The sequence below is a fragment of the Ictidomys tridecemlineatus genome, unplaced genomic scaffold (genome assembly GCF_052094955.1).
Source record: "Ictidomys tridecemlineatus isolate mIctTri1 unplaced genomic scaffold, mIctTri1.hap1 Scaffold_191, whole genome shotgun sequence".
NCBI lineage: Eukaryota > Metazoa > Chordata > Mammalia > Rodentia > Sciuridae > Ictidomys > Ictidomys tridecemlineatus.
Genome location: NW_027521642.1, coordinates 119,188 through 138,496, shown reverse-complemented (window position 1 = coordinate 138,496; position 19,309 = coordinate 119,188). Strand labels below are relative to the sequence as shown.

At 36.1% G+C, this 19,309-nt stretch overlaps 1 protein-coding gene across 1 annotated transcript in view; it reads left to right on the top strand.

Moving 5' to 3' along the window:
• Positions 1-19,309, top strand: part of LOC144372927 (uncharacterized) — a 51,931-nt gene that overhangs the window by 14,551 nt on the left and 18,071 nt on the right. The window contains exons 3-5 of the mRNA XM_078036126.1: positions 8,011-8,064; positions 9,706-9,732; positions 12,110-12,153. Coding sequence (XP_077892252.1) covers positions 8,011-8,064; positions 9,706-9,732; positions 12,110-12,153 — 125 coding nt within the window. The remainder of the gene's footprint in view (positions 1-8,010; positions 8,065-9,705; positions 9,733-12,109; positions 12,154-19,309) is intronic.

Here is a 19,309-nt window from a genome sequence, read left to right as displayed (position 1 = left end):
TAGGTTTAATGTGAATGTGAAAATGTGAGCACTGCATACCCAATGCCTGATTAGCATTGCTCCTAGGTATTTGTATGACCTTGGACAAATTGCCTTCTCTAAACCTTAGTTTCCTCATTTGTCAAATAGAGATTATAATATTTACCTCAGAGTTTAATCAGAAAAAATAATGGAAGTAAGTATAATTGTAAATAAATAAATATAATTTTCTATTAAAAGATGAAAACTTTCCTCTCTGCATTAGAGGCCTTAATACCTCCACGACACAAATCTCCTGGGTACCCAAGTGAGTATTAGTAAAGTATTATCTCATTCTACTCTCCACTGACCTTTAGAATTTTTCCAGTTGACCAAAGCCGGTTAAAACTTCCATTATAAATTAAGCACATTCTGTTTGTAAAAGAAAAAAACATATATCATTCAAACTATTCATGGCAGGGATGAGGGGCCAGGTAGGGAGTTCATCAGTGGGATCCATGTGTACCACTACCTGGCCATCAAACGTTACAAGTGTGCTCAAAACAAATAGTTCCTGTTATTTATGTAAATTTCATCCAGATAAACTCAATTGGTCTATCTTCTGAGACCTCTAAATTCTTAGCTATCTCCCTGAATTTCATTTCCATTCTTCGACTTATCTGTCTATATTAGCAATATAGAAAATTAAAATTAAGTATTAGCCAGAAGACCTCTTTATTACATAGCTTATACTTCTTTACTAAATAGCTTTAATATATAGCTTATAATTGATACAACAATGTTTTCTTATTTTACATTTTTAGACATTTGTAATTCTTAAACATGGATTTTTTTAAAGAGCATAATGAAGATTTGGTTACTAAATTTTATTTAGATATTACTTTGATCAATTTAAGACCCATTTCAGCAAATTACCTGATATAGCATGTTTGCATTAAGTTTCTGGTTGATCTGTCTGTCTACTTTTCTACTCATTAAGATCGTATTACCAATGTGGACAGAGATTCTAATTTGGGGAAGGGAGTTTGCTGATTATATAAACAAGACCAAACTTCCCTACAGGAATGGCAGTTCTCTGATGAATAACCAACTCTGTCTTTTCTTTCACCATGTTACAAAGCCTCCTTCACCTCCAGGAAAGGAAAAACAGAGAATCGGGCATGGGGCGGGCAAGTTGGAGCTAAAAACTGCTGGCTGCTCCTCACAGAGAGAAGTTGAATTGCCAGTATGGTCTGAGAGGGAGGATGGGGGAGAAAGGAGAAGCCAGGGACATGAAGACAAACTGTGTACTCTGTGATGTGATGTCATCCCAAGAGCGCCACATAGTCAGTCTTGAATTCACAAGAAGCTGGGGCAGGATGAGCCCTTTGAGGCAATGGGTAAAGAACTGACTGACCCACCTGAATCCATCTGGGGCAAACCAGAGTTGACTCAGTTCATGAAGACAAGAACTTGAGCCGTGGGAATGGGAAAGCAGGTCTCGGGCATCTGAGGCCTGTGAAAGTGGGTCTGAAGCCAAATTTATTCAGATTTCTGAGGAATAAGGAGCCACTCTTCCCTTCACAGAGTATGCAGGGTTTAGGTAACCAGGTAACATCTTTAATCCAACAACAACAAATAATGTTAACTGTTATTATACATCTTACTCCATTAGGGCTAACATTAAATCAGAGCCCTGCATACTTTACAGAAGACACATCGAGCCCATAGAAGTGCAAACCATTGGCCCTGCACCACTGGAAGCAGAAATGTTGGGATGCTTCCTAGAGCTACTTTGCTATTTCATGCTAAAAATTAAGCAGAAAGGAAACATGATGAAATTGAATGAGTTTTTTTTTAGACAGAAGCTGCTCAGAAGAATGAGAAAACCTGAGTTCTAATGTCATCCCTATCTCTTTGCTGCTTTTGTTCCTGGAAGACTTACTTGCCCTGTCTGAATGTGTTTGTCTATTAAAAGTCATTGAACCTGATCCCCTTCTACTAAACTATTTCATTGTAATCTAAGTGTTTTGTCTTAGGGAAAGCAGATGTTAGAGTGAGTTCATGAGGTAAGTGGTAATGCTTGGGGACTTTAGGTGACATGATAAAGCGTCAGCTACTGCTTGACCTTCATCTCAGGGAAGAAGCAGAGGGAATGAGGGATAAAACCACGTCTATATAAATGTTGTTAGGCCAAATGAATGGAGTCTTTTGAGGGGGATATACTGGGGACTTAGCCCGGGGACAATCCACCACTGAGATATATTTCTAGCCCTTTTTGTTTGTGTATTTGTTTTAGGTACTGGGAATTGAACTCAAGGGCACTCAACCACTGAACCACATCCCCAGCCCTATTTTGTGTTTTATTTAGAGACAGGGACTCAGTGAGTTGCCTAGTGCCTTGCTTTTACTGGGGCTGGCTTTGAACTTGCGATCCTCCTGCCTCAACCTTCCAAGCTGCTGGTATTTCAGGCATGTGTCCCCGTGCCCTGCTTTTTGTTTTGTTTTGTTTTTCTACTTTGAGATAGGGTATCACTATTTTGAGATAGGTATATGCTTAGGTGTTGGAGTCTTTAATCCTCTAAGGTAACCACTCTTCCCCTTGCAGAGTCTGCAGGGCTTAGGGTCTTTCTTGGAAGCTACAGAAGTTCTCATTCCTGGCTGTCCTTCACACATGACCCCACCCCTGCTTCTCCCCTTTGTCACTCTTACCTTCTGTCTTCAGTCCTCACATCACAGGTTGACCTGGACTTGGAGGGGACAACTGCTGGTTAACATCTCTCCTACCTTTTCCTGGGTCCCCTCTCTGCCCACCAAAGACAGCTTTGCTGGAGCTGAGACCAAAAGCCATCTCTGGCCATGAGATTTATTTTCCCGTCTCCCAGTAGGGCAGCCTGGCCATCTTAGTGTCTCAACCAGCCTACATTGCGCTCACATCCTCGAATGTACTTAACTCATTTGTGTAGAAATTAGTGTGAAAGTGTAGAGAAGAAGTATAATCAAGGATGAACAGTGCACAAATAAAATTTCAATGATTACTTATGCATGCATGTGCGCATGCACACTCACACACACACACACACACACACACACACACACACAAAACACGATGAATAGTGCACTTGGCCAGCCCACACAGACTTAATAAAGGGTAGTGGAGCTGCTACACAGGGTCATTAGTGTAAACTGAATCTCCCTTCTGTCAAATTTCTTAAGCTGAGGTGCATGTATCCTTGGGAGTTTACAGAAGTGTGCAGGGGTACAAAATCACAGAGGATCTAGGGCAGTAATAACACTTAGAATTTGGGCATAGGATTCTTATTTTATATTTTATTTGTCTGCTACATTTAGGTAGAGTTTGAGGTTAAGTATTTTGACCACTTTATACCTCCTATCTTCACCCAAGTTCATGTTTGCACCCATCTGCCATTAGAGAACTAGAATGGAAAACTAAACTCAAATAAAATATATATAGTGTGTGTATAGTTATAAGGAGAGAGAGAATGTGGATAAATATGAATGGAGAGCTAGACACCATTTTTCTGACTCTGCCCTGAAAAATATTTCTGGATGTTGCTGGTTGGTGCCTCATTGCATTCAAAGAACAATCCTGTACTGGTTGATATTTATCTAATTGTTGCCAAAGGCTCTGAGGCTCTGAAACCTATAAAGCATGTCTCTTCCTCACCGATGGCTGCTGCAGAAGAAAAATGGCTGTAGGCTGGTCTTGCTCACTGGTGAAGCCAGGGAGACCCTTCTGTGTGCTGAGTCACTGTCAGGAAGAAAGGCCCAGTGCACCCAGAGTTTCAGGGAGGTATCAGTGACCAACACTGGATATTTTTAGTCTTTATTTCATTCTACATACTCACCCCACGATCACCAGCTCCAGGGGCAGAGCATCCTAACCTCTGATGCCACATTGTGTTCTATGTCACCCTTTCCGTCTAGTGCCAAGCCTGTGCTTCGCATGAATAACATGAAGTTATTTTCATCTTCTGTTTGGATGATTTTTTCTGAAAATGCACTGCTGAATAGAAATCATTCTATTTTTAAATTACATTATGCTAAAAATGTAATGCTCAATTCATTTTAAATTTCCAATGACAGAATGGAAAGCTATTGTGATTGAAGTGATGGTGAGTGATATTACTGCTGAATGACTTGTTTCCCTTTAGCACTCAGTCTGTGTGAGAAAACCACATTCCTTTCTGTCATTAAGTGCTCTTTTCAAGTGGACCTTGAGTAGTAGTACCTGAAATAATTGCAAAAGCCTTAAGCGATGTTTTATGTTTTGTTAGAGTTCCAAAGAGTATTTGGTATACATAAATGTATATAAAATAAAAACAGCCAACTATCTTTCTTAAAAGTCACTCCAACTTACTTTCAGCTTAAATTTGGAAAAGGTCATTTTGGAGTAATGTACTGGGAATGGCCTTAAAATTTAAACTATGCTAGAGAAAACCCCATCAATCTACCTGTCGTTAAGATGTTACCTGCTTTGTTACCATCGATTAAATGTCCTCGGTGTTTATAAATGTGGAAGGCATTAAGAAGTAGATGGATAGGTTGTCCAACAAACATGAGACTAGCTGTACACACACACACTGCTACACACACACACATACACACACACACACAAAGCCTAGTTCCTGTTTTTGTATCTTTCTGATATGTGTATGTTTCTGTTATATCTACATGTTTTACTATTATATAATAGTATAATATCATTAGAACTTTATTTGAAGGGGACTCATGATAATTTTGTCTTCATATATTGGAACAAATTAATACACTACAGGACATAGTTCATTCCTCATTAAGACTATGCTTTGATTTCTGTTTATTATGCCTCTTTATGAGCTGAAAGAAAACTTTGCTCAAGAAAAGAAAAACAAAACAAAACAAGAACAAATAACCACAAACTCAATTAGATGTCTCCTTCAGTTATTATGTATATATATTTTTTTCTCACTCAAAAATAAGCTTTGAGTATAGGCACCTGTCATGTCTCATCTTTTATAGTCCATGAAACTCTGAGACCACAGTAGAACATACAGTGGATTTTCTCTAGCTCTTAGAAAAATGAATTCATGCCTTTCAGGATCGCATAGCTTAGCTTTGGTCCTCAGAGTTGAACAGGACTTCAGCTTGAACATTTCTTTCACACTTCCTAGGAGACATAGAATGCTCTAAGGCCCCCTCATATGACTTGGGATGTATTTTTCTTGATGTTCTTTATTAAAGGTAAAATGCTATGGGTCACTTTTTCTTCTTATCATCTCCCTTTGATTCATTCAAGTAACAGTATTCTTCAGTGTCCAGATTTAAAGTCCTATGAATCTATTTATAGTATAAACTCAGGAGAAAATATTTAACTTGAAAGTGAAAAAGAAATGTCAAATTGAATAGCAGTGTTCTCTTATTTAGGCTTATTAAGCAGCCACAAAGAGAATTAAAATTGTGATATCCAATGTTAATGAAGTTATGAAAAACTAATACAGAATGGATGCCTATCAAAGCAAATAAAACTCAGAATGCTCTTAGAAGGCAATTTAGAAACATGCAGTTAGGGCCATAATGTTTCCAGTGACTAAAACATAAATCCAGGGCATTTATCATAATTAAAAATTTGACAGAAAAATAGGAGCATGTTTACAAAGGTATTTACTTTAGTTTGACAATAAAAATTTGGATAGAATATTCAACCTGAGTATTCAACAATGTGGGACTGATGAAACAAATGATCACACTTGGCTTTGATAGAGGATAATCAACCTATTCACAAGACAATAATGAATATCATGTGAAAACACATGTGTGATGAACAAAAATCATAACATTAAACTATGTAATATGCTTTCAATTGGTTGGAAATATGTAAGTTAAAAAAAAGACTACAGAAACAGGACAAAATGAAAATAGTCATAAAGGTGATGAGATTACTGGTGCAATTTTTTATTTCATCTTAGGTTAAAGGTTATTTTAGAAATATGTAAAATCAAAGAGAAAAGGGGATCAAATTTTAGTCCCTTGATGTTCATATATTAAGGAGAATGTTAGGCAGATAACATTCTCCTTAATATATGAATGTTATAAGCAACATTTCTCTTCCTTGCTTGAAATCTCAGCATGAATTTTGTCTGGTTCCAAGGGGCTTAACCCTTTTTTTAAAGTAACTCTGGCTACCATGGTTATTCTTTGAAAGTCTAAACAAAGTTTTCATTGTTCTCTGGCAGCATCTCTTATTTGCATTAAAACATGAGTTATGATATTAGTGCATCCTGTTGTGGATTCTTTGAAGAAAGCAGACTCAATAGCTCTTTTTCTAGTTCCACAGTAAATGATAGTCCTCTTTCAGGGTGTATTCTGTTTCCAAGTTCTTATCCTTTTGTTACATACAAATGGCATATCAAAATTTTCCCATAATGGCCATCATTATTCTAAGTCAACAATTTTGTCCTTTTACCAAGGAAAGTGCAAGAGTTGCCATCACAGTGTGATTTTAGAGAGGAAGTCGAATTTCTTCCAGAAGGTTAAGACCTCAGCATTTATAATAATCCAGCACAATAGTAAGATATTTTCCACTCTTCTAGAAAGAGACCACAAGCTTCACATGGCTTAGATTAATCTGGTAGGAATGCCTGAATTATCTTTAGGTAAATTATATTTAATTTAGGTTCCTGTACATTCTAGAAAGTCATTTGTAAATGGGACATATAAACCAAATACAATGAAGATAGAAATATTCATTATCCTCTCTCTCTCAGTTTCTAGATACTTTCATTCATCAGTGTTAAAAGCCCCACCTTTTAAGCCAGACCATGAGTTCAAATCCTGATTATATTTATGTAAATCTGGACAAATTACTTTTTAATTCCTTAGTTTCTTCACGTATAAAATAGACAGCAATAGTACTACATAGAAGCTTCTGAGAACTAACTGAATTAATGAATGTAAAGATCTTGGCACATTAAAAAAATGTTACTTTATTATTAATGTACATATTTTTGAGGCTGAGAACACAAATATAAAAATCACCCAATTCCTGCCCTTTAGATGATTTATAAAGTGTTCTTTAAAATCACTTAACTCTGTAACTTAAACCTAAAACTGCTCTAAAAATCAATCTGTCAAAAAAAATTCAACTAAAAAACAACTTTATCACCCTCAGTGGAAGGAAGTTGTCCACTAGTTGGAGCACACAGGAAAGGGCTTTGCAGGTGTTTTAAAATGAGATTCTCATGGATCTAAGTTGGAACCAACTAGCAGCAGAAATGCACAAGGTCGGTGGGTTTCTTTTGATTCTGGGTACTTTATGGGACTCTCTTTTTCTCTTCTTTGGAAAATCATTGCTGGTTGAAAATCCAGAAAGACTAGTAGACATCATCACCTTTCTTAGATGGATAATTTTACTAGATTAATAGCCATCATCTCCCTCCCACCCCACCCCCCCGACAGAAGTCTCCCTTTCAGTATGAGAATGAGAGCCCTTAAGTCCAAATATGTTATTCGAATTATTTTTACAATGATATTGGAAAAATAAATCAAAGCCATTTTTACTTTTAACTTTTGTATCAAATGTGTCTAAATACATTAAGTGGGTATTCAAAGATGTGTCTTCTTCAAGATTTAGATTTACAAATGTTCGTTTGATTAAATCTAATATGAAAATATTATGATTTAATCTTTATTTTTCTGAGTTAATCTCTTAAAAATTCTCCATCTTAAGTGTCTTATATTTTCAAGGATCTTTTATTCATTCAACCAGTACTTATATGATATATAGGCTGTACCTAGTACCATGGTAGATATTAACTCCATGGGTCAGTCCCTTCATCTTTCTTACTGATAAAAATAATAAATTAATTAATCCTGTTATATACCTTGCTCTCTATCACATAAAATTTTGGATTGTATAAGCTAACTTGTGATTACAGTAATAGTCATTTTTCTCTTTTTCTATAGCATTATTGAATGGTTATCTCCTCTAACTACTTCATGTGCTGATTTTGTCTGTTTTACTTAGTGATGATATCTGTTTTTCATTTTGAGGGTGAGCCTCGGTTGCCTGGAACAGTAGGACAGAATGGAATCCCAGGGCCAAAGGTTAGTACAAATAAAGCCAAAAAGAATCATTCAACTCATGGATTTCCATCAGATTGTAGCTATCACAATTTTTTTTATATCCTTTTGATGGCACTCGGGTGGAATTTTTTTGTCAATAGTATAATATGCTACAGTATAGGACTTTGTGACTAATAAATAAATTATATTTGTGATTTTTATTACTGTTAAGTTAAAAAGGCAGAAAAACAAATAGGATATGATTGTCTAAAATTTTAATTCTGGGATAATTAACATAATGAAGATCTTTTTTTTGGATCACATGTTTTCTTTGTTTCTTAAAGAACAAATGAATCTGTTAAATATAAAAAGATTGGTGACAATTTAGTTTAAACCAAACAGGTAGACAAATCCCAAATCCTTTGATGAGTGAACATCCCTTGAAGTACAAAACTAATGCCTAATCCCATCAGCTGTGCTGGTGCATATCCCTACCCACAGATGCCTGTCAGCTGATTTTACAGATCACATTGCTATTGACAGGCGCCTCAGACAGATCTAAAATGTATAGACCTGTCCTTTGTCCTGCAGGGGAGGAAAGAAAATGTGCCCTCTGGGACTATAGTCGTTTTCCTGTCTTTTTCCCTCTCTTGCTCCATGTTAAAAAGCCAAATGATGGGAGTTAATGCTTAATGCATATTCACTGTGCTATTCTTGTGTTGCCTAGCGACCCGACATCAGGAAGGATGTTTAGAAGTAAAGGTGGTCAGAGATTCAGAGAGCCAAAGGGTCAGGTTGAGTTCCGGAAAATGAAAAGGGTCTTGCCTTCAAACTGACTTCTAGAGTAGGTTATATTTTCATTTAAAAAAAACTCACAATAATTGCCTTATACCATTTTTTAAAAAGCAGTCTCATCTCATGACAACCCTCAATCTTTTCAGCTGGAAATATTATCATAATGTGTGTGATGAACTTTAGAACTTTCCCACCCCGTCTCCTGTCCTTTCCTGGGTAAAGTGAAAATGAAATTCTTTTCAGAGCATTGTAGTTTTCGTGTCTTTGGGTCATCATTTCAGTTAAGATGTCTCTTCAAAACTCACTGAAATTCTGCCCCTTTCTTATGTCTTCCTTGAAAGAATTCGTACCTCCTAAAATATACCTCACCTGGAACACGCTAGTTATCAACAGTTAGAGGGAGTATGTGACATTGTGAAGGGGTCTGAGTTCAGCATCTCAGGTTTATGATCCTATTAGGAAAAGACAACACTGGAACTCCAGTCCCAGGAAATAATCCTCACACCTGGAGATGCTTTGTGTGAAGGGTTTTGTGGAAGGACATGCCAGAGTTTGGACAGAATAAAAAGCAGCAGATTAAGAAATCTCTCCAGATACTGAACCCTCCTTTGCTCCTCAGTGGCCCAGCCTGTGCCTGGATCATCTTGAAACACTGCACATGTCTTTATTCCTGTAAAAGCCAATAATTAAGAGTACATATGGTATTGATATACATACCCAGTTCTGCAGGAAACTCATCATACCTTTTTTTTCCTATAGAAACTATATATAACAAAAAGAAAGTACCATACATAATTCACCTAATGTGTTCAATATCTGGTTTGTTCAATGTTACTTAATTAGGTGTTTTGTCACTTAACATTACTCAATCTTTGTTCTTTTGCTCAGGGAGAGCCTGGAGAACAAGGAGAAAAGGTATGATTCTACTCGTGTTTATCTTTTTTCCTTCCAAGAAGTACCCAGATGAACTGGATGAATGGATGGAGGGATGATAGATGGATGGACATACAGACAGATACAATAGTCGGGGGTGGGGGACAGTTAATAACTGTATTCATTTGTCTGTTTTTAAACTGTTAATTAGGGAAAGAAGAAAATAGTGTTATTCTTGTGTACAGCAAAAATTTGAGTAAAATATTTAAAGAAATGGAGAAAAGGGAAACAAATTGAAACTCCTATGACAGACTTTAAATGGCTTTCAGAACTCCCTAGGCCTACAAAATCACTCTTATGCTCACTTGCTAATGCCAGGCCAGTACTCTTCTAAGCATCTACATCTCTCTCTATGGCTTCTTGGGTCATGAGGTTAAAGGGATACAGATGGTTTACCTGCAACAATTATCTGAATGTTGTCCCACAAACAATTCTTATAAAACCAGAAAGAGAAACAAAAGGAGAAGCAGGATGCTGCATGTTCAATTTCTGTTAGCCTCCTTTCCTTACTACCTTTGGGCCCACCCTGATGACTTCGACTCTCAGTGAATATGGTGGTGCTTATTTTCCTGGTTGTCATGCTATTTATTAGTGCTTGAGAATGTGCTGAGTGGGAAAAAACCAACACTTTACATTATACTCTTCCTAAGTGTTAGGATATTTCTGATAAGTTAGTATTGTAACCCCTAAGCTCAAAATAAATTCATCTAAAGTTAAAAAATACACACACACACACACACACACACACACATTTTTAATGCAACTGTATGTTTAAGCATTGTAAAGAAAAAAGGGAAAACATATTAAAATGAAAGAACAACAAAATAGAGGTGTGTAAAAGCAATTTCATGAAGGGACAGCTCAGTCACACCCTTATCTTAACAACCACTCAAACCTAGTGAGGTTTGTTTTTTTTAATAAATGGATTTTCTACAAATTTTTTAAAAGCATACAAATAAACTGCCTGTCAAAGTCTCCTAGTAATAGATTACATTTATTTGGCATCAAATAGTTCATGGTAATTAACTTGAAATTGATTAGTCCTCAGGTGATTGTTCTGTGTTGAAATTCAGGAGGGAGAGGGAATAATGGCAGCATCCTTCTGGAGTCTCATCAGATGGTGTCACCAGCTCGCACAGTCCACTGTAGAGTATCTGTCACCATAAATTTCATGCTTATTTGAAACAATAAAAGAAAATATGAAGGGAAAAATGGAATCTCCCTCTTCTACTTCCTCTGTCCTGAGAAACCATCCTCTTATTTTGAGGAACTCTTTAAATGATGAAAAGGTGAACCTCTTACAAAGCTGGAGAGGAGGGCATTCCACCCCGTGGAACACATGAGCAATTGTGCATTATTATCATAGCAGCTCCCACTAATGGCCCAGGATATGCCAGATATGCCCTAGTTGCTCTATACACAGGATATCACTTATTTATTAAAGTTGCACAAAGTGTTCTTATCCTCACATTACACAAGAGACTCTGGATGCAAAGAGAATTTCATCTGCCCAGTAATGCCAAATTACTGGCTCCAAATTAATGACATTTCACCTTGTACATGCTATGCTGTAAAGCTTAGATTCAAGAATTCAGAATTTAAGGAGGCAAAGCATACAGCGTAAATGAATTTTTCCCCCAGTGGCATTGCATTGTGGATGGAAAGGAGATACCATGAAATAAGCATCAGAAGACTTAAAAATATCAAATCTTAAATTCCTCAAACTCATTGTGATTTATAAAAATAGTTTTCTAATAGATTATGTAAACTTTCATTTCACAAGTGCAACTCTTTTGTGTTTGTACAAAAGATCTAGAGTATGATGTAGTGCCAAATAAATAAATGCTCAGTCCACAAGCTTTGAAAGCCCCGTCATGCATTTTGAGGCCCTGGAGAGCTAAATGGATTTGAAGAGAGGGTAGAATTTATACTAACAAAAGGGAAAAAGATGACGAGAGTCCAGCGGGCAAGTGTGGCACAGAGAAGAATACTGAGGTGGCAGGACATGGGTAGCATGACTTACTAAGAGAACTGTCAGGGAAAAAACCTTCATTAAAGAGGAGCTTTTAGCACAGGAGAAAAGAAGCAGACGGAAGAGGCTTAAATGTCCAAATATGCTATTAAAAGGCAGACAGATAAATTAGTGCTTCCTTGTTAATCTTAAGAGTTTAAAATTGTTCAGCCATTTCATTGTAATAAAATTAATTGTATTGAAATCAGGCAGCTGGTCAGGTAAAAGTACATTACCTCTGTAGAACATTTGCAACAGATTTCTTTCTATGGTGTGTTTGAATGAGAACTGCTCTTTGTTTTGTGGCACCAATATGTCTTACATGTCTCACTTTTTTTCCCTCCTCAGGGAGATACCGGAGAAAGTGGCCCCAAAGGTGACACAGGAAAAAGGTACAGTTTAATGAGATATGAAAGGGCATTCATAGGAGCAAAATTGTTATTTTGTGTGTATGAAAATGGGAGGTTTTTTAAGATCAGAGATAGTTCTCCAAGATTAGAAGACATTTAAATATTTGGTTAAAAGACATTTAAATACGTGATTTATAAAAAGTGATTAATTTGAATCCTTTCCACAAATTTAAATATTCTGAAAGCAAAACAATGTATCCCGAATGCTAGAAAATGCATAGCTAAGTTCCAATAATGTGGCCTTCAAGGAAGAAAAACACTTGTCCTGAATGCTCCCTTTATACACAGGGATATAACATAGAGTTCCTAAGGTGACTTAGTTTGTCCCAATTTAAGGAGAGAACATGTCAGGTGATTGGTATGAAATTTTAAAGTTTGATTATAAATGAATATCCCCTGATTAGATCCTTTAAATCAATCTTGAAAATTTGCCTCGACGTGAAACCCACTAAATCTGTGTATTTTATCTCTCTGTTGTCTCTCTCCTCCACTTGCCTTTTAAACCATGATCTGCAGGCATAGTGCAGTGGTCCGTGGCCTGTTTTCTTGCCTCCCTTTTTTTTTGCCTCCACTCCATCATTGTAGCATTTGCTTGGATTCATCCTTTGACATCTGACATCAGAACATTCTGACATTGATATTTCACTTCACCTTGACCATGTTAAAATCAAGAAAATCTTTCAAGAAGCCAAATCTAAAATAGAATCAGGCAGATTTTTAGCATAAATCAGGCTAAATAAATTGAGTGATTAAAAGCATTATTTACTTAGACTTATAGTTGAGAATGAAACATTCAACTTTAGAAGTTATTATAGTACAGATGGGTAATGGTTAGTCATAAAAACATATTCATAAAACAAAAAAAACAATTATCTTTCTTTTCATAAATATTAATGTAAATATGGCATGGAGTGGGATTGAATCTATGTCACCACAATTGTGTTTGTATTTGAGGAACAGTCTAGAGGTTAGAGAGGACTTTTAGTTTCCTACAAGAAACTACAGGTTAGGGTCTCTTGGCCCCTGCACACTATTGACATTCTGAGCCAGGTAATTCTCTATTGTAGGAATTGGCTGATGTTCAGTCACTCTTGGCTTCTACCTGCTAGATGCCAGTGGCACCCCTGAGTTGCAACAAAGACACATGTCCACACATTTCCAGATGTTCCCTGCAGTACAAATTCACCCTACATCAGTTCTACTGATGTAGACCCATTCTATTGATCTGCCAAATTTTAAATACCATGATGCCATCAGATGACATGAAACTTTTTGATGCATTTGAGACCAAGGTTAGAAGCCGACTACTCTCAAAATCAAAATTTGAAACCCTAAATGTATAAAATTAGGTGATGTTATGTTTAATTTTCTTGCTTCTTCTTAAAAGCAGAGGTCAGCCAACTTCTTCAGTAAAGGGCCAGAAAATAAATATTTTAAGTCTTTGTGGGCCATATGGTCTCTGTCATAAGCTCTTCAGCTCTGCTGTAGCGTGAACACAGCCACGGACAACATGTCAACAATGAGTGTGGCTGTGTTCCAATAAAACTTTATTCCTGGACACAGAACTTTTATTATTATATAATTTTCATGTGTCATGAAATATTGGTTTTTTTCACCCATTTAAAAATGTAAAACTGTTCTTGGCTCAAGGGCCTTACAGGTGGCCAACTGGATTTGGCCACTGTTGCCAACCTCTGCCTGAAAGAAAGGAAATATTCTAAACAGAGCAATTTCTTCAAGTGAAAAAGTGTATACCAAGTCTGAACTCTGCCTATTTGGATTTATACAGAGGATTTTATGCTTTAGAAGATGTATTTTTAAAGCTGCATTTTTGGAACATAGGTCAATATTTGTTTCTTTAATCACACGTTTTGAAATTTAATTTTACAATAGGGTGGCAACTTTTTTTATTTGAAAAGACCAAGTTATCTCAAAGGAATACTGTTCTTACTTTATATATTAATCATTTACCATACTGACTCACACATCATAAACTTTCAATAAATATTAGCTTTTCTTACCACATGGAACTAGAAATCAACAAGATTGGTCATTTTTCTTTTTTTTTTAATATAAAAAAAAGTTTTACTAGTCAGCTGAAATTAAGTACAAGAAATGCCTCAGTTAGAATGGAAATCATTTCTATAAACTTTCAATGGGTCTAAACAGGATTGTAAATAGGAATCTGTAACACGTATAATATGTAATCTGACCTGTAGCATTCATCCCAAGAATGCTGTAATTGGAATACAATTTTTGATGTGTTTTTTAAACATTTCCTGCTTCTGTCATATAATTTGTTTCCAGCATGTTGGAAACACTCTCCTTGTGGCCTCTGTGTTCACTATGTAAAACTCATTCATCATTTACCAAGTTTGAGATGTAAAATTTTAAAAATACTCCTTTTCTGTTATTGATGTAGTAAATTACGTCATTAACTGATTCACTTTAATAGGATATTTTTTTCTTTATGATCCAAATCAGTGCCTTTGGATGGTAAAGCAATCTAAGCCTTTCCAGACTGGTCATCTGGAAATGTTGTGGAACTATAATATAAAAGCCACTGGGCTGGGTTTTCTCTGTGGCCAGCAACTAGGGTATACTCCAGGTTTAGGAGCAACTTGACAAAGACTGGTTTTAATCATGTGTGGAGTTACTATGGGAAGGTTTACTGTGGTGGTGTTCAACTCTTTTGAGTGTTAATCCCACAACCAAATGTACAAATGGATTTCTTATCTATTTTCACCCACTTGAAAGTAGATGTCTGTGCAGCCCAGTGAACAGTTTGACCATGTCACACAATTCTTCACCCTTTTATTTGCTGGTAAAGATCTCCACATGTATTTTCTTGGCACTGACTATCTGTTTTTTCATTCTCCGGTTCCTACTATGAACACATTGTATTCTTATTTTACATTCACTTCCCATCTTTGATTTGCATCCTCTGAGCCTTTGCAGAAGCAACGTCATTTTGGAGCTACCAACCAAATTATTGTCTCTTCCTGAAATCCCACCTGAAGTTCTATCTCTGTGGATATTCCCACAACAATCAGTTCTGGTTTTGTTTTGTTTTGTTTTGTTTTTTTCTAATTTAGCTCATGTTATTCTTTGCCACTGTTGCCAACATTTGCTCTCTGACCTCCTCCCCCCAAATCCTCAACTCCATTTTTTCATTTTCTAATCTTAGTCATTCTTCAATCCAGTGAAAACTGAATTTAGAAATCATTTCACTGGGGCAACCTTTCATCCTCCTCTGGATTGGTTAGGTCATCTACTCTTTGCTCCAGCAGAGCTCCTTGGAATTCATTTCACAATCCTTTTTGTGGTTTACTAAAATTTCCAATTTTTTATTAGACATACAGCTCATGTAAAAAGAAAAAAACAAAACAAAAACAGCTAGACTGTTTTATTCCCATCATCAGTACAAGGTCCTAGCATATAGTTAGAAGGTAATAAATATTGAATTTATCCCTTTAGTAAATGAAGAATCTAAGTATTTTTTTACTCTTGAACTGTTTCATATTCTCATTGAATGAATAAAATTCTTCGTGTATTGTGCATTTGCTTATCACATTTTCTGTATGTACACAGTGAAATGGAATCTCCCTAACAAGGCAGTTTTTTCCTGTCCTGGATTTTTTTCTTTTTCTTTCTTTCTTTCTTTTTTTTTTTTTAGTTGTATATGGACTCAATGCCTTTATTTGTTTTTATGTGGTGCTAGGATAAAACCCAGTGCCTCACATTCGCAAGACAAGTCCTCAACCCCTGAGCTACAACTCCAGACCCTCCTGTCCTGGATTTTAAAATAGAATAAGAAAATGTTTTTCAATAAATAATTTTTTAATCATATATACAGTATAACAAGGTCAGGGATTGTAATCACATTGTTCTGTGTTGTCTCCTTGGCTCCCTAAATCCCTGATTCCAGAACATGCCTGATCCATATTTGGTGCTCAATTAAGTTTCTATGGAATAAGTGAATGAATGATATCAATAAATCATCACATTCATTTTGTATCTCTACATATGCTTTATTAGCACATCTGTTACAATTAGTTACCCAGCATATTTGAAATAATCACAAACAAAGCATATTTATATCTGATATCTTCCCAATATTTCCCCATCTGTGACTTATCCTATAGAAATTTTTCTCTGTGAATCAGTCAACTTATGAAGCTAGGAGTATACTTAAGACATAGTTGGGGGCAGAGGCACACACCTGTAATCCCAGGGGCTTGGGAGGCTGAGACAGGAGGATTGCAAGTTCAAAGCCAGCCTCAGCAAAAGGGAGGCACTAAGCAACTCAGTGAGACCCTCCTGTCTCTACATAAAATACAAAATAGGACTTAGGATGTGTTTCAGTGGTCAAGTGCCCCTGAGTTCAATCCCAGGTACCCCACCCCCACACAAAAAAGACATAGTTAGAGGGTTTTTTCCTACTTTAATCCCATATTTATTTTCACTTTGGGAGAGGAGGATTATAAACACATATTATTTCCATGACTTGCAGCATTACCCTTTAAAATGTTGAACTTACGAATGTCTTCCAGCAGTTGCCTTGCTATTTAAAAGTTATAAAAATTCCAGGAGATTTCACAGTTCTAAATCTTTAAAAAGAGAAAAAAATATATCACTTTTAGTTGTCCATCAAATGAAACTTCTCAGATTTCCCAAGGAAACCAGCCCTTCAGAAAGTTGCCCTTTTCTCTCCAGCCACTTTCTTTGAGAACTAAATCTAGTCTTTTTTGTCATATAGTGGATTATCTAACCACTTTTCATTAAAACACTGGTAAAAAAAAACTACAATTAAAACAAGCAACTTCCTATTATTTACAAATTTACTCTATGACCTGTTGTCGAAATGAAATAAGCCAATAATTCCTTTCTTATTCTAACAAAAAGAACATGGCAGTAGAATTGAGGAAGCCCCAAATTCACTTCCCGTCTACTTGCTTCAGCATTCTCACCTACCAAACGGAAATAATAATATTTGCCCATGCCAATAATATTTGCCTATAGTTTTTTAAGGCAAAAACAAGATGAGAGAAGGAACTTTGTGAAGCCAAAATTGCTTTTATGCATTCAAAGGTCTTATTACACAAAATGTTGCAAACCTACTTTGTTAGTGTTGATGGCTTTCAGACTCTGTTCTGTAGAAATAGAAATAAGTTTTGTTATATTATCCACATTTATTTCACTTCCCCTTTGGAACTCAATTGGATGTTAATGCTTGGGAAGAAAAGGAGTATCATTGTACAGAAAGACAGGATTCAGAGTCTTCGCCTTCTTCTTCTTTTTTTTTTAACTCAAACAACCCTAAAGAGAGAAGTAGAAGAAGAGTATACCCTGTTCATGGATAGGCAGAACTAACATTATCAAAATGGCGATATTACCAAAAGTTCTCTATAGGTTTAATGCAATGCCAATCAAAATCCCAATGGCATTTCTTGTAGAAATAGATAAAGCAATCATGAAATTCATATGGAAAAATAAAAGACCCAGAATAGCAAAAGCAATTCTAAGCAGGAAGTGTGAATCAGGCGGTATAGCGATTTCAGATTTCAAACTATATTACAGAGCAATAGTGACAAAAACAGCATGGTACTGGTACAAAAACAGGCGGGTGGACCAATGGTATAGAATAGAGGACACAGAGACTAATCCACACAGTTACAACTAACTATCTTATATTTGATAAAGGGGCTAAAAGCATGCAATGGAGGAAGGATAGCATCTTCAACAAATGGTGTTGGGAAAACTGGAAATCCATATGCAACAAAATGAAACTGAATCTCTTTCTCTCACCATGCACAAAAGTTAACTCAAAATGGATCAAGGAGCTTGATATCAAATCAGAGACTCTGCGTCTGATAGAAGAAAAAGTTGGCTCCGATCTACATATTCTGGGGTTGGGCTCCAAATTCCTTAATAGGACACCCATAGCACAAGAGTTAATAACAAGAATCAACAAATGGGACTTACTTAAACTAAAAAGTTTTTTCTCAGCAAGAGAAACAATAAGAGAGGTAAATAGGGAGCCTACATCCTGGGAACAAATTTTTACTCCTCACACTTCAGATAGAGCCCTAATATCCAGAGTATACAAAGAACTCAAAAAATTAGACAATAAGATAACAAATAACCCAATCAACAAATGGGCCAAGGACCTGAACAGACACTTCTCAGAGGAGGATATACAATCAATCAACAAGTACATGAAAAAATGCTCACAATCTCTAGATATCTTCGCCTACTTTGTTTAGCCACATTTTAATTTTTTCCTTAGGTAATAGCAATTACAGATGTCCAAGAAACTCATATATATTCTTTCCTCAACAAGCTAATTTACTGTTTTATTCTCCTTCCTAAGTTTTCCTTTTTTCCTTCCTAGAAGTTTTTTTTCTTCATTTTGATCCTTGACTGCTGATCTGTTTAAAAAAAAAAATCTTTTTAAGATTTGTTCATCATTTCCCCCAAATATGTATTGAGCACATCCTATGGCCAGGTACTGAATAAAAGCACAGAATCTGCTCATATGCAGCTGGCTGTCTAAAGGAAGGGTAGACACTGAATACACAAAAACCATAAGCAGGCAGCTACAAAGTAAGCTGGGCTGACGTGAACAGAGAGTGACCCTACACAGTCAAATGTGTGTGTGAGGGGCGTCCGCCTAGGCTGGTCAGTGAAGGGTTCTTTGAGGCAAAGCCATTTAAGCCCAGATCTGAAGTCTTTGGAATAACAAGTTCCTAATAATCATTTTCTCTTTTCTGGCTTAATCTCATTTTAGTCTTATTCATAATGCAAACTTTTATTTATGTAGTTTTGGACTGAATAGTTTTTCTTTTGCATTCCTGAAAAACCTTAAACCCAAACCATAAAGAAAATCATTGTCTTTTTTTTTTTTTTGGTCTAAATCCCACAGTTTAATAAACAGTATCTGAAATCATTTCATAATAAGACTAGAGAAAATTATGGCTCTTCATAACTTGAAAGTATTAATATTCAAAATGGAAAATCTGGTTGTGCTTGTTAGAGTTATCTTGAAATGAGTATTCTTAAAGGAATGAGATACTCATTCTCCCACTTTATTGATGTTCCTCTGTAATTTTGAATGATTTTTGTCCCACTGACTGGC